This window comes from Hyperolius riggenbachi, chromosome 7 (assembly GCF_040937935.1).
Source record: "Hyperolius riggenbachi isolate aHypRig1 chromosome 7, aHypRig1.pri, whole genome shotgun sequence".
Classification (NCBI taxonomy): domain Eukaryota; kingdom Metazoa; phylum Chordata; class Amphibia; order Anura; family Hyperoliidae; genus Hyperolius; species Hyperolius riggenbachi.
In genome coordinates this window covers 94,364,146-94,378,740 of record NC_090652.1, presented here as the reverse complement: position 1 = coordinate 94,378,740, position 14,595 = coordinate 94,364,146, and the positions used below count along the sequence as shown (strand labels likewise).

Genomic DNA, 14,595 nt, shown 5'->3' with positions numbered 1-14,595 from the left:
TGTGCTGACTTCTATCACAGTCTTCTTTTTTCCAGTCTTCCGCCTCATCTTCTGTCGCCTTTCCTGAAATGAAACACTGAAATGCACACTATTTATCTCGGACTCACCTGTGTTGTCTTGTATCACCATCTTTTTTCCAGTCTTCCATATCAAATTCTGTTGCCTCTCCTGAAATGAAACACTGAAATGCACACTATTTATCTCAGACTCACCTGTGCTGTCTTCTATCACCATTCTCTTTTTTCCAGTCTTCCGCCTCATCTTCTGTTGCCTCTCCTGAAATGAATCACTGAAATGCACACTATTTATCTCAGACTCACCTGTGCTGTTTTCTATCACCATTTTCTTTTTCCAGTCTTCCGCCTCATCTTTGGTCACCTTTCCTGAAACGAAACACTGAAATGCACACCTTATTTATCTCAGACTCACCCATACTGTTTTCTATCACGTCTTCTTTTTTCCACTCTTCTGCCTCTTCTTCTGTCACTTTTGCTGAAACGAAATACTGAAATGCACACTTTGTTTATCTCGGACTCACCTGCGCTGACTTCTATCACCGTCTTCTTTTTTCCAGTATTCCGCCTAATCTTCTGTCACCTTTGCTGAAACGAAACACTGAAATGCACACTTTATTTATCTAGGACTCACTTGTGCTGTCTTCTATCACAGTCTTCTTTTTTCCAGTCTTCCGCCTCATCTTCTGTCGCCTTTCCTGAAACGAAACACTGAAATGGACACTATTTATCTCGGACTCACCTGTGTTGTCTTGTATCACCATCTTTTTTCCAGTCTTCCATCTCATCTTCTGTTGCCTCTCCTGAAATGAAACACTGCAATGCACACTATTTATCTCAGACTCACCTGTGCTGTCTTCTATCACCGTCTTCTTTTTTCAGTTTTCCGCCTCATCTTCTGTCTCCTTTCCTGAAATGAAACACTGAAATGCACACTTTATTAATCTCTGACTCACCTGTGCTGTCTTCTATCACCGTCTTCTTTTTTCCAGTCTTCCGCCTCATCTTCTGTCACCTTTCCTGAAACGAAACACTGAAATGCACACTATTTATCTCGGATTCACCTGTGTTGTCTTGTATCACCATCTTTTTTCCAGTCTTTCATCTAATCTTTTGTTGCCTCTCCTGAAATGAAACACTGAAATGCATACTTTGTTTATCTCTGACTCACCTGTGCTGTCTTCTCTCACTGTCTTCTTTTTTCCAGTCTTCCGCCTCATCTTCTGGCACCCTTTCTGAAACGAAACACTGAAATGCATACTATTTATCTCAGACTCACCTGTGCTGTCTTCTATCACCATTTTCTTTTTTCCAGTCTTCCGCCTCATCTTTGGTCACCTTTCCTGAAACGAAACACTGAAATTCACACTTTATTAATCTGTGACTCACCTGTGCTGTCTTCTATCACCGTCTTCTTTTTTCCAGTCTTCCGCCACATCTTCTGTCACCTTTGGTGAGACGAAACACAGAAATGCACACTTTATTTATCTCGGACTCACCTGTGCTGTCTTCTATCACCGTCTTCTTATTACCAGTATTCCGCCTCATCTTCTGCCACCTTTCCTAAAATGTAACACTGAAATGCACACCTTTTCTATCTCGGACTCACCTGTGCTGTTTTCTATCACCGTCTTCTTTTTTCCATTCTTCTGCCTCATCTTCTGTCGCCTTTCCTGAAACGAAACACTGAAATGCACACTATTTATCTCGGACTCACCTGTGCTGTCTTGTATCACCATCTTTTTTCCAGTCCTCCATCTCATCTTCTGTTGCCTCTCCTGAAATGAAACACTGAAATGCACACTATTTATCTCAGACTCACCAGTGCTGTGTTCTATCACAGTCTTCTTTTTTCCAGTTTTCCGCATCATCTTCTGTCACCTTTCCTGAAACGAAACACTGAAATGAACACTTTATTTATCTCGGACTCACCTGTGCTGTCTTCTATCACCGTCTTCTTTTTTCAAGTTTTCCGCCTCATCTTCTGTCACCTTTCCTGAAACGAAACACTGAAATGCACACTTTATTTATCTCGCACTCACCTGTGCTGTCTTCCATCACCATCTTCTTTTTTCCAGTCATCCGCCTCATCTTCTGTCACCTTTCCTGAAACGAAACACTGAAATGCACACTTTATTTATCTCTGACTCACCTGTGCTGTTTTCTATCATCGTCGTTTTTTTCCAGTCTTCTGCCACATCTTCTGGCACCTTTCCTGAAACGAAACACTGAAAGGCACACTTTATTTATCTCGCACTCACTTGTGCTGTCTTCTATCACAGTCTTCTTTTTTCCAGTTTTCCACCTCATCTTCTGTCACCTTTCATGAAATGAGACACTGAAATGCACACTTTATTTATCTCGGACTCACCTGTGCTGTCTTCTATCACCGTCTTCTTTTTTCCAGTGTTCCGCCTCATCTTCTGTCGCCTTTCCTGAAACAAAAATCTGAAATGCACACTATTTATCTCGGACTCACCTGTGTTGTCTTGTATCACCATCTTTTTTCCAGTCTTCCATCTCATCTTCTGTTGCCTCTCCTGAAATGAAAACTGAAATGCATACTATTTATCTCGGACTCACCTGTGCTGTCTTCTATCACCGTCTTCTTTTTTCCAGTCTTCCGTCTCATCTTCTGTCACCTTTCCTGAAACGAAACACTGAAATGCACACTATTTATCTCGGACTCACCTATGTTGCCTTGTATCACCATTTTTTTTCCAGTCTTCCATCTCATCTTCTGTTGCCTCTCCTGAAATGAAACACTGAAATGCACACTATTTATCTCAGACTCACCTGTGCTGTCTTCTATCACCATTTACTTTTTTTCCAGTCTTCCGCCTCATCTTTGATCACGTTTCCTGAAACAAAACACTGAAATGCACACCTTATTTATCGAGGACTCACTTGTGCTGTCTTCTATCACAGTCTTCTTTTTTTTAGTCTTCCGCCTCATCTTCTGTCGCCTTTCCTGAAACGAAACACTGAAATGCACACTTTATTTATCTCGGACTCACCTGTGCTGTCTATTCTCACTGTCTTCTTTTTTCCACTCTTCCGCCTCATCTTCTGGCACCCTTCCTGAAACGAAACACTGAAATGCACACTTTATTTATCTCGGACTCACCTGTGCTGTCTTCTATCACCGTCTTCTTTTTTCTAGTTTTCCACCTCATCTTCTGTCACCTTTCCTGAAATGAAACACTGAAATGCACACTTTATTTATCTCGGACTCACCTGTGCTGTCTTCTATCACCATCTTTTTTCCCCCTACTCTTGCGCCTCATCTTCTGTTGCCTTTCCTGAAATGAAACACTGAAATGCACACTATTTATCTCGGACTCACCTATGTTGTCTTGTATCACCATCTTTTTTTCCAGTCTTCCGTATCATCTTCTGTTGCCTCTCCTGAAATGAAACACTGAAATGCACACTATTTATCTCAGACTCACCTGTGCTGTCTTCTATCACTATTTTCTTTTTTCCAGTCTTCCGCCTCATCTTCTGTTGCCTCTCCTGAAATGAAACACTGAAATGCACACCTTATTTATCTCGGACTCACCCGTGCTGTTTTATATCACGTCTTCTTTTTTCCAGTCTTCTGCCTCTTCTTCTGTCAATTTTGCTGAAACGATACACTGAAATGCACACTTTGTTTATCTCGGACTCACCTGTGCTGTCTTCTATCACCGTCTTCTTTTTTCCAGTCTTCCGACTCATCTTCTGTCACCTTTGCTGAAACGAAACACTGAAATGCACACTTTGTTTATCGCGGACTCACCTGTGCCGTCTTCTATCACCGTCTTCTGTGTTCCAGTCTTCCGCCTCATCTTCTGTCACCTTTTCTGAAACGAAACACTGAAATGCACACTTTATTTATCTAGGACTCACTTGTGCGTTCTTCCATCACAGTCTTCTTTTTTACAGTCTTCCGCCTCATCTTCTGTCGCCTTTCCTGAAACGAAACACTGAAATGTACACTATTTATCTCGGACTCACCTGTGTTGTCTTGTATCACCATCTTTTTTCCAGTCTTCCATCTCATCTTCTGTTGCCTCTCCTGAAATGAAACACTGCAATGCACACTATTTATCTCAGACTCACCTGTGCTGTCTTCTATCACCATTTTCTTTTTTCCACTCTTCCGCCTCATCTTCTGTCACCTTTCCTGAAACTAAACACTGAAATGCACACTTTATTTATCTCGGACTCCCCTGTGCTGTCTTCTATCACCGTCTTCTTTTTTCAGTTTTCCGCCTCATCTTCTGTCTCCTTTCCTGAAATGAAACACTGAAATGCACACTTTATTTATCTCGGACTCACTTGTGCTGTCTTCCATCACCGTCTTCTTTTTTCCAGTCTTCCGCCTCATCTTCTGTCACCTTTCCTGAAACAAAACACTGAAATGCACACTTTATTAATCTCTGACTCACCTGTGCTGTCTTCTATCACCGTCTTCTTTTTTCCAGTCTTCCGCCTCATATTCTGTCACCTTTCCTGAAACGAAACACTGAATTGCACACTATTTATCTCGGATTCACCTGTGTTGTCTTGTATCACCATCTTTTTTACAGTCTTCCATCTCATATTCTGTTGCCTCTCTTGAAATGAAACACTGAAATGCACACTTTGTTTATCTCGGACTCACCTGTGCTGTCTTCTCTCACTGTGTTCCTTTTTCCAGTCTTCCGCCTCATCTTCTGGCACCCTTCCTCAAACGAAACACTGAAATGCACACTTTATTTATCTCTGACTCACCTGTGCTGTCTTCTATCACCGTCTTCTTTTTTCCAGTCTTCCGCCTCATCTTCTGTCACCTTTCCTGAAATGAGACACTGAAATGCACACTTTATTTATCTCGGACTCACCTGTGCTGTCTTCTATCACCGTATTCTTTTTTCCAGTCTTCTGCCTCATCTTCTGTCGCCTTTCCTGAAACAAAAAACTGAAATGCACACTATTTATCTCAGATTCACCCGTGTTGTCTTGTATCACCATCTTTTTCCAGTCTTCCATCTCATCTTCTGTTGCATCTCCTGAAATGAAACACTGAAATGCATACTATTTATCTCAGACTCACCTGTGCTATCTTCTCTCACCATTTTCTTTTTTACAGTCTTCCGCCTCATCTTCGGTCACCTTTCCTGAAACGAAACACTGAAATGCACACCTTATTTATCTCAGTCTCACCTGTGCTGTTTTCTATCACTGTCTTCTTTTTTCCAGTCTTCCGCCTCATCTTCGGTCACCTTTCCTGAAACGAAACACTAAAATGCACACCTTATTTATCTCAGTCTCACCTGTGCTGTTTTCTATCACTGTCTTCTTTTTTCCAGTCTTCCGCCTCATCTTCTGTCACCTTTGCTGAAACGAAACACTGAAATGCACACTTTGTTTATCTCGGAATTTACCTATGCTGTCTTCTATCACTGTCTTCTTTTTTCCAGTCTTCCGCCTCATCTTCTGTCACCTTTGCTGAAACGAAACACTGAAATGCACACTTTATTTATCTCTGACTCACCTGTGCTGTCTTCTATCACCGTCTTCTTTTTTCCAGTCTTCCGCCTCATCTTCTGTCACCTTTCCTGAAACGAAACACTGAAATGCACACTTTATTTATCTAGGACTTACCTGTGCTGTCTTCTATCACCATCTTTTTTTTTTCAAGTCTTCCACCTCATCTTCTGTCACCTTTCCTGAAACGAAACATTTAAATGCACACTTTATTTATCTCGGACTCACCTGTGCTGTCTTCCATCACTGTCTTCTTTTTTCCAGTCTTCCGCCTCATCTTCTGTCACCTTTCCTGAAACAATACACTGAAATGCACACTTTTTTTTATCTCGGACTCACGTGTTCTGTCTTCTATCACCGTCTTCTTTTTTCTAGTTTTCTGCCTCATCTTCTGTCACCTTTCCTGAAACGAAACACTGAAATGCACACTTTATTTATCTCGGACTCACCTGTGCTGTCTTCCATCACGTCTTCTTTTTTCCAGTCTTCCGCCTCATCTTCTGTCGCCTTTCGTGAAATGAAACACTGAAATGCACACTATTTATCTCGGACTCACCTGTGTTGTCTTGTATCACCATCTTTTTTCCAGTCTTCCATATCAAATTCTGTTGCCTCTCCTGAAATGAAACACTGAAATGCACACTTTTTATCTCAGACTCACCTGTGCTGTCTTCTATCACCATTCTCTTTTTTCCAGTCTTCCGCCTCATCTTCTGTTGCCTCTCCTGAAATGAATCACTGAAATGCACACTATTTATCTCAGACTCACCTGTGCTGTTTTCTATCACCATTTTCTTTTTTCCAGTCTTCCGCCTCATCTTTGGTCACCTTTCCTGAAACGAAACACTGAAATGCACACCTTATTTATCTCAGACTCACCCGTGCTGTTTTCTATCACGTCTTCTTTTTTCCACTCTTCTGCCTCTTCTTCTGTCACTTTTGCTGAAACGAAAAACTGAAATGCACACTTTGTTTATCTCGGACTCACCTGCGCTGACTTCTATCACCGTCTTCTTTTTTCCAGTATTCCGCCTAATCTTCTGTCACCTTTGCTGAAACGAAACACTGAAATGCACACTTTATTTATCTAGGACTCACTTGTGCTGTCTTCTATCACAGTCTTCTTTTTTCCAGTCTTCCGCCTCATCTTCTGTCGCCTTTCCTGAAACGAAACACTGAAATGGACACTATTTATCTCGGACTCACCTGTGTTGTCTTGTATCACCATCTTTTTTCCAGTCTTCCATCTCATCTTCTGTTGCCTCTCCTGAAATGAAACACTGCAATGCACACTATTTATCTCAGACTCACCTGTGCTGTCTTCTATCACCGTCTTCTTTTTTCAGTTTTCCGCCTCATCTTCTGTCTCCTTTCCTGAAATGAAACACTGAAATGCACACTTTATTAATCTCTGACTCACCTGTGCTGTCTTCTATCACCGTCTTCTTTTTTCCAGTCTTCCGCCTCATCTTCTGTCACCTTTCCTGAAACGAAACACTGAAATGCACACTATTTATCTCGGATTCACCTGTGTTGTCTTGTATCACCATCTTTTTTCCAGTCTTTCATCTCATCTTCTGTTGCCTCTCCTGAAATGAAACACTGAAATGCATACTTTGTTTATCTCTGACTCACCTGTGCTGTCTTCTCTCACTGTCTTCTTTTTTCCAGTCTTCCGCCTCATCTTCTGGCACCCTTTCTGAAACGAAACACTGAAATGCATACTATTTATCTCAGACTCACCTGTGCTGTCTTCTATCACCATTTTCTTTTTTCCAGTCTTCCGCCTCATCTTTGGTCACCTTTCCTGAAACGAAACACTGAAATGCACACTTTATTAATCTGTGACTCACCTGTGCTGTCTTCTATCACCGTCTTCTTTTTTCCAGTCTTCCGCCACATCTTCTGTCACCTTTGGTGAGACGAAACACAGAAATGCACACTTTATTTATCTCGGACTCACCTGTGCTGTCTTCTATCACCGTCTTCTTATTACCAGTATTCCGCCTCATCTTCTGCCACCTTTCCTAAAATGTAACACTGAAATGCACACCTTTTCTATCTCGGACTCACCTGTGCTGTTTTCTATCACCGTCTTCTTTTTTCCATTCTTCTGCCTCATCTTCTGTCGCCTTTCCTGAAACGAAACACTGAAATGCACACTATTTATCTCGGACTCACCTGTGCTGTCTTGTATCACCATCTTTTTTCCAGTCCTCCATCTCATCTTCTGTTGCCTCTCCTGAAATGAAACACTGAAATGCACACTATTTATCTCAGACTCACCTGTGCTGTCTTCTATCACAGTCTTCTTTTTTCCAGTTTTCCGCCTCATCTTCTGTCACCTTTGCTGAAATGAGACACTGAAATGAACGCTTTATTTATCTCGGACTCACCTGTGCTGTCTTCTATCACTGTCTTCTTTTTTCCAGTCTTCCGCCTTATCTTCTGTCGCCTTTCCTGAAACAAAAAACTAAAATGCACACTATTTATCTCGGACTCACCTGTAATGTCTTTTATCACCATCTTTTTTCCAGTCTTCCATCTCATCTTCTGTTGCCTCTCCTGAAATGGAACACTGAAATGCACACTTTATTTATCTCGGACTCACCTGTGCTGTCTTCCATCACAGTCTCCTTTTTTCCAGTCTTCCGCCTCATCTTCTGTCGCCTTTCCTGAAACGAAACACTGAAATGCACACTATTTATCTCGGACTCACCTGTGTTGTCTTGTATCACCATCTTTATTCCAGTCTTCCATCTCATCTTCTGTTGCCTCTCCTAAAATGAAAAACTGAAATGCATACTATTTATCTCAGACTCACCTGTGCTGTCTTCTCTCACCATTTTCTTTTTTCCAGTCTTCCGCCTCATCTTCGGTCACCTTTCCTGAAACGAAACAGTGAAATGCACACCTTATTTATCTCGGACTTACCTGTGCTGTTTTTTATCACCGTCTTCTTTTTTCCAGTCTTCCGCCTCATCTTCTGGCACCTTTCCTGAAACGAAACACTGAAATGCACACTTTATTTATCTCTGACTCACCTGTGCTGTCTTCTATCACCGTCTTCTTTTTTCCAGTCTTCCGCCTCATCTTCTGTCACCTTTCCTGAAACGAAACACTGAAATGCACACTTTATTTATCTCGGACTCACTTGTGCTGTCTTCTATCACAGTCTTCTTTTTTCCAGTTTTCCGCCTCATCTTCTTTCACCTTTCCTGAAACGAAACACTGAAATGCACACTTTATTTATCTCGGACTCACCTGTGCTGTCTTCCATCACAGTCTCCTTTTTTCCAGTCTTCCACCTCATCTTCTGTCGCCTTTCCTGAAACGAAACACTGAAATGCACACTATTTGTCTCGGACTCACCTGTGTTGTCTTGTACCACCATCTTTTTTCCAGTCTTCCATCTCATCTTCTGTTGCCTCTCCTGAAATGAAACACTGAAATGCATACTATTTATCTCAGACTCACCTGTGCTGTCTTCTCTCACCATTTTCTTTTTTACAGTCTTCCGCCTCATCTTCGGTCTCCTTTCCTGAAACGAAACACTGAAATGCACACCTTATCTATTTCGGACTCACCTGTGCTGTTTTCTATCACCGTCTTCTTTTTTCCAGTTTTCTGCCTCATCTTTTGTCGCCTTTTCTGAAACGAAACACTGAAATGCGCACTATTTATCTCGGACTCACCTGTGTTGTCTTGTATCACCATTTTTTTTCCAGTCTTCCATCTCATCTTCTGTTGCCTCTCCTGAAATGAAACACTGAAATGCACACTATTTATCTCAGACTCACCTGTGCTGTCTTCTATCACCGTCTTCTTTTTTCCATTCTTCTGCCTCATCTTCTGTCGCCTTTCCTGAAACGAAACACTGAAATGCACACTATTTATCTCGGACTCACCTGTGCTGTCTTGTATCACCATCTTTTTTCCAGTCCTCCATCTCATCTTCTGTTGCCTCTCCTGAAATGAAACACTGAAAAGCACACTATTTATCTCAGACTCACCTGTGCTGTCTTCTATCACAGTCTTCTTTTTTCCAGTTTTCCGCCTCATCTTCTGTCACCTTTCCTGAAATGAGACACTGAAATGCACGCTTTATTTATCTCGGACTCACCTGTGCTGTCTTCTATCACTGTCTTCTTTTTTCCAGTCTTCCGCCTTATCTTCTGTCGCCTTTCCTGAAACAAAAAACTAAAATGCACACTATTTATCTCGGACTCACCTGTGTTGTCTTTTATCACCATCTTTTTTCCAGTCTTCCATCTCATCTTCTGTTGCCTCTCCTGAAATGGAACACTGAAATGCACACTTTATTTATCTCGGACTCACCTGTGCTGTCTTCCATCACAGTCTCCTTTTTTCCAGTCTTCCGCCTCATCTTCTGTCGCCTTTCCTGAAACGAAACACTGAAATGCACACTATTTATCTCGGACTCACCTGTGTTGTCTTGTATCACCATCTTTATTCCAGTCTTCCATCTCATCTTCTGTTGCCTCTCCTAAAATGAAAAACTGAAATGCATACTATTTATCTCAGACTCACCTGTGCTGTCTTCTCTCACCATTTTCTTTTTTCCAGTCTTCCGCCTCATCTTCGGTCACCTTTCCTGAAACGAAACAGTGAAATGCACACCTTATTTATCTCGGACTCACCTGTGCTGTTTTTTATCACCGTCTTCTTTTTTCCAGTCTTCCGCCTCATCTTCTGGCACCTTTCCTGAAACGAAACACTGAAATGCACACTTTATTTATCTCTGACTCACCTGTGCTGTCTTCTATCACCGTCTTCTTTTTTCCAGTCTTCCGCCTCATCTTCTGTCACCTTTCCTGAAACGAAACACTGAAATGCACACTTTATTTATCTCGGACTCACTTGTGCTGTCTTCTATCACAGTCTTCTTTTTTCCAGTTTTCCGCCTCATCTTCTTTCACCTTTCCTGAAACGAAACACTGAAATGCACACTTTATTTATCTCGGACTCACCTGTGCTGTCTTCCATCACAGTCTCCTTTTTTCCAGTCTTCCACCTCATCTTCTGTCGCCTTTCCTGAAACGAAACACTGAAATGCACACTATTTGTCTCGGACTCACCTGTGTTGTCTTGTACCACCATCTTTTTTCCAGTCTTCCATCTCATCTTCTGTTGCCTCTCCTGAAATGAAACACTGAAATGCATACTATTTATCTCAGACTCACCTGTGCTGTCTTCTCTCACCATTTTCTTTTTTACAGTCTTCCGCCTCATCTTCGGTCTCCTTTCCTGAAACGAAACACTGAAATGCACACCTTATCTATTTCGGACTCACCTGTGCTGTTTTCTATCACCGTCTTCTTTTTTCCAGTTTTCTGCCTCATCTTTTGTCGCCTTTTCTGAAACGAAACACTGAAATGCGCACTATTTATCTCGGACTCACCTGTATTGTCTTGTATCACCATTTTTTTTCCAGTCTTCCATCTCATCTTCTGTTGCCTCTCCTGAAATGAAACACTGAAATGCACACTATTTATCTCAGACTCACCTGTGCTGTCTTCTATCACCATTTTCTTTTTTCCAGTCTTCCGCCTCATCTTTGGTCACCTTTCCTGAAACGAAACACTGAAATGCACACCTTATTTATCTAGGACTCACTTGTGCTGTCTTCTATCACAGCCTTCTTTTTTCCAGTCTTCCGCCTCATCTTCTGTCGCCTTTCCTGAAACGAAACACTGAAATGCACACTTTATTTATCTCAGACTCACCTGTGCTGTCTAATCTCACTGTCTTCTTTTTTCCACTCTTCCGCCTCATCTTCTGGCACCCTTCCTGAAACGAAACACTGAAATGCACACTTTATTTATCTCAGACTCACCTGTGCTGTCTTCTATCACCGTCTTTTTTTTTCCAGTCTTCCGCCTCATCTTCTGTCACCTTTCCTGAAACAAAAAACTGAAATGCACACTTTATTTATCTCGGACTCACCTGTGCTGTCTTCTATCACCGTCTTCTTTTTTCTAGTTTTCTTCCTCATCTTCTGTCACCTTTCCTGAAATGAAACACTGAAATGCACACTATTTATCTCGGACTCACCTATGTTGTCTTGTATCACTATCTTTTTTTCCAGTCTTCCATATCATCTTCTGTTGCCTCTCCTGAAATGAAACACTGAAATGCACACTATTTATCTCAGACTCACCTGTGCTGTCTTCTATCACCATTTTCTTTTTTCCAGTCTTCCGCCTCATCTTCTGTTGCCTCTCCTGAAATGAAACACTGAAATGCACACCTTATTTATCTCGGACTCACCCGTGCTGTTTTCTATCACGTCTTCTTTTTTCCAGTCTTCTGCCTCTTCTACTGTCAATTTTGCTGAAACGATACACTGAAATGCACACTTTGTTTATCTCGAACTCACCTGTGCTGTTTTCTATCACTGACTTCTTTTTTCCAGTCTTCCGCCTCATCTTCTGTCACCTTTGCTGAAACGAAACACTGAAATGCACACTTTGTTTATCTCGGAATTTACCTATGCTGTCTTCTATCACTGTCTTCTTTTTTCCAGTCTTCCGCCTCATCTTCTGTCACCTTTGCTGAAACGAAACACTGAAATGCACACTTTATTTATCTCTGACTCACCTGTGCTGTCTTCTATCACCGTCTTCTTTTTTCCAGTCTTCCGCCTCATCTTCTGTCACCTTTCCTGAAACGAAACACTGAAATGCACACTTTATTTATCTAGGACTTACCTGTGCTGTCTTCTATCACCATCTTTTTTTTTTCAAGTCTTCCACCTCATCTTCTGTCACCTTTCCTGAAACGAAACATTTAAATGCACACTTTATTTATCTCGGACTCACCTGTGCTGTCTTCCATCACTGTCTTCTTTTTTCCAGTCTTCCGCCTCATCTTCTGTCACCTTTCCTGAAACAATACACTGAAATGCACACTTTTTTTTATCTCGGACTCACCTGTTCTGTCTTCTATCACCGTCTTCTTTTTTCTAGTTTTCTGCCTCATCTTCTGTCACCTTTCCTGAAACGAAACACTGAAATGCACACTTTATTTATCTCGGACTCACCTGTGCTGTCTTCCATCACCGTCTTCTTTTTTCCAGTCTTCCGCCTCATCTTCTGTCGCCTTTCCTGAAATGAAACACTGAAATGCACACTATTTATCTCGGACTCACCTGTGTTGTCTTGTATCACCATCTTTTTTCCAGTCTTCCATATCAAATTCTGTTGCCTCTCCTGAAATGAAACACTGAAATGCACACTATTTATCTCAGACTCACCTGTGCTGTCTTCTATCACCATTCTCTTTTTTCCAGTCTTCCGCCTCATCTTCTGTTGCCTCTCCTGAAATGAATCACTGAAATGCACACTATTTATCTCAGACTCACCTGTGCTGTTTTCTATCACCATTTTCTTTTTTCCAGTCTTCCGCCTCATCTTTGGTCACCTTTCCTGAAACGAAACACTGAAATGCACACCTTATTTATCTCAGACTCACCCGTGCTGTTTTCTATCACGTCTTCTTTTTTCCACTCTTCTGCCTCTTCTTCTGTCACTTTTGCTGAAACGAAATACTGAAATGCACACTTTGTTTATCTCGGACTCACCTGCGCTGACTTCTATCACCGTCTTCTTTTTTCCAGTATTCCGCCTAATCTTCTGTCACCTTTGCTGAAACGAAACACTGAAATGCACACTTTATTTATCTAGGACTCACTTGTGCTGTCTTCTATCACAGTCTTCTTCTTTCCAGTCTTCCGCCTCATCTTCTGTCGCCTTTCCTGAAACGAAACACTGAAATGGACACTATTTATCTCGGACTCACCTGTGTTGTCTTGTATCACCATCTTTTTTCCAGTCTTCCATCTCATCTTCTGTTGCCTCTCCTGAAATGAAACACTGCAATGCACACTATTTATCTCAGACTCACCTGTGCTGTCTTCTATCACCGTCTTCTTTTTTCAGTTTTCCGCCTCATCTTCTGTCTCCTTTCCTGAAATGAAACACTGAAATGCACACTTTATTAATCTCTGACTCACCTGTGCTGTCTTCTATCACCGTCTTCTTTTTTCCAGTCTTCCGCCTCATCTTCTGTCACCTTTCCTGAAACGAAACACTGAAATGCACACTATTTATCTCGGATTCACCTGTGTTGTCTTGTATCACCATTTTTTTCCAGTCTTTCATCTCATCTTCTGTTGCCTCTCCTGAAATGAAACACTGAAATGCATACTTTGTTTATCTCTGACTCACCTGTGCTGTCTTCTCTCACTGTCTTCTTTTTTCCAGTCTTCCGCCTCATCTTCTGGCACCCTTTCTGAAACGAAACACTGAAATGCATACTATTTATCTCAGACTCACCTGTGCTGTCTTCTATCACCATTTTCTTTTTTCCAGTCTTCCGCCTCATCTTTGGTCACCTTTCCTGAAACGAAACACTGAAATGCACACTTTATTAATCTGTGACTCACCTGTGCTGTCTTCTATCACCGTCTTCTTTTTTCCAGTCTTCCGCCACATCTTCTGTCACCTTTGGTGAAACGAAACACAGAAATGCACACTTTATTTATCTCGGACTCACCTGTGCTGTCTTCTATCACCGTCTTCTTATTACCAGTATTCCGCCTCATCTTCTGCCACCTTTCCTAAAATGTAACACTGAAATGCACACCTTTTCTATCTCGGACTCACCTGTGCTGTTTTCTATCACCGTCTTCTTTTTTCCATTCTTCTGCCTCATCTTCTGTCGCCTTTCCTGAAACGAAACACTGAAATGCACACTATTTATCTCGGACTCACCTGTGCTGTCTTGTATCACCATCTTTTTTCCAGTCCTCCATCTCATCTTCTGTTGCCTCTCCTGAAATGAAACACTGAAATGCACACTATTTATCTCAGACTCACCTGTGCTGTCTTCTATCACAGTCTTCTTTTTTCCAGTTTTCCGCCTCATCTTCTGTCACCTTTCCTGAAATGAGACACTGAGATGCACGCATTATTTATCTCGGACTCACCTGTGCTGTCTTCTATCACTGTCTTCTTTTTTCCAGTCTTCCGCCTTATCTTCTGTC

The 14,595-nt window shown here is 41.7% G+C and overlaps 1 protein-coding gene across 1 annotated transcript in view; it reads right to left on the bottom strand.

Moving 5' to 3' along the window:
• LOC137526083 (enolase-phosphatase E1-like) overlaps positions 1 to 14,595 on the bottom strand; it is a 64,333-nt gene that overhangs the window by 28,754 nt on the left and 20,984 nt on the right. Inside the window, exons 15-18 of the mRNA XM_068247299.1 lie at positions 13,023 to 13,085; positions 10,520 to 10,583; positions 8,140 to 8,216; positions 4,991 to 5,050 (exon numbers count right to left, since the gene is read on the bottom strand). Coding sequence (XP_068103400.1) covers positions 4,991 to 5,050; positions 8,140 to 8,216; positions 10,520 to 10,583; positions 13,023 to 13,085 — 264 coding nt within the window. The remainder of the gene's footprint in view (positions 1 to 4,990; positions 5,051 to 8,139; positions 8,217 to 10,519; positions 10,584 to 13,022; positions 13,086 to 14,595) is intronic.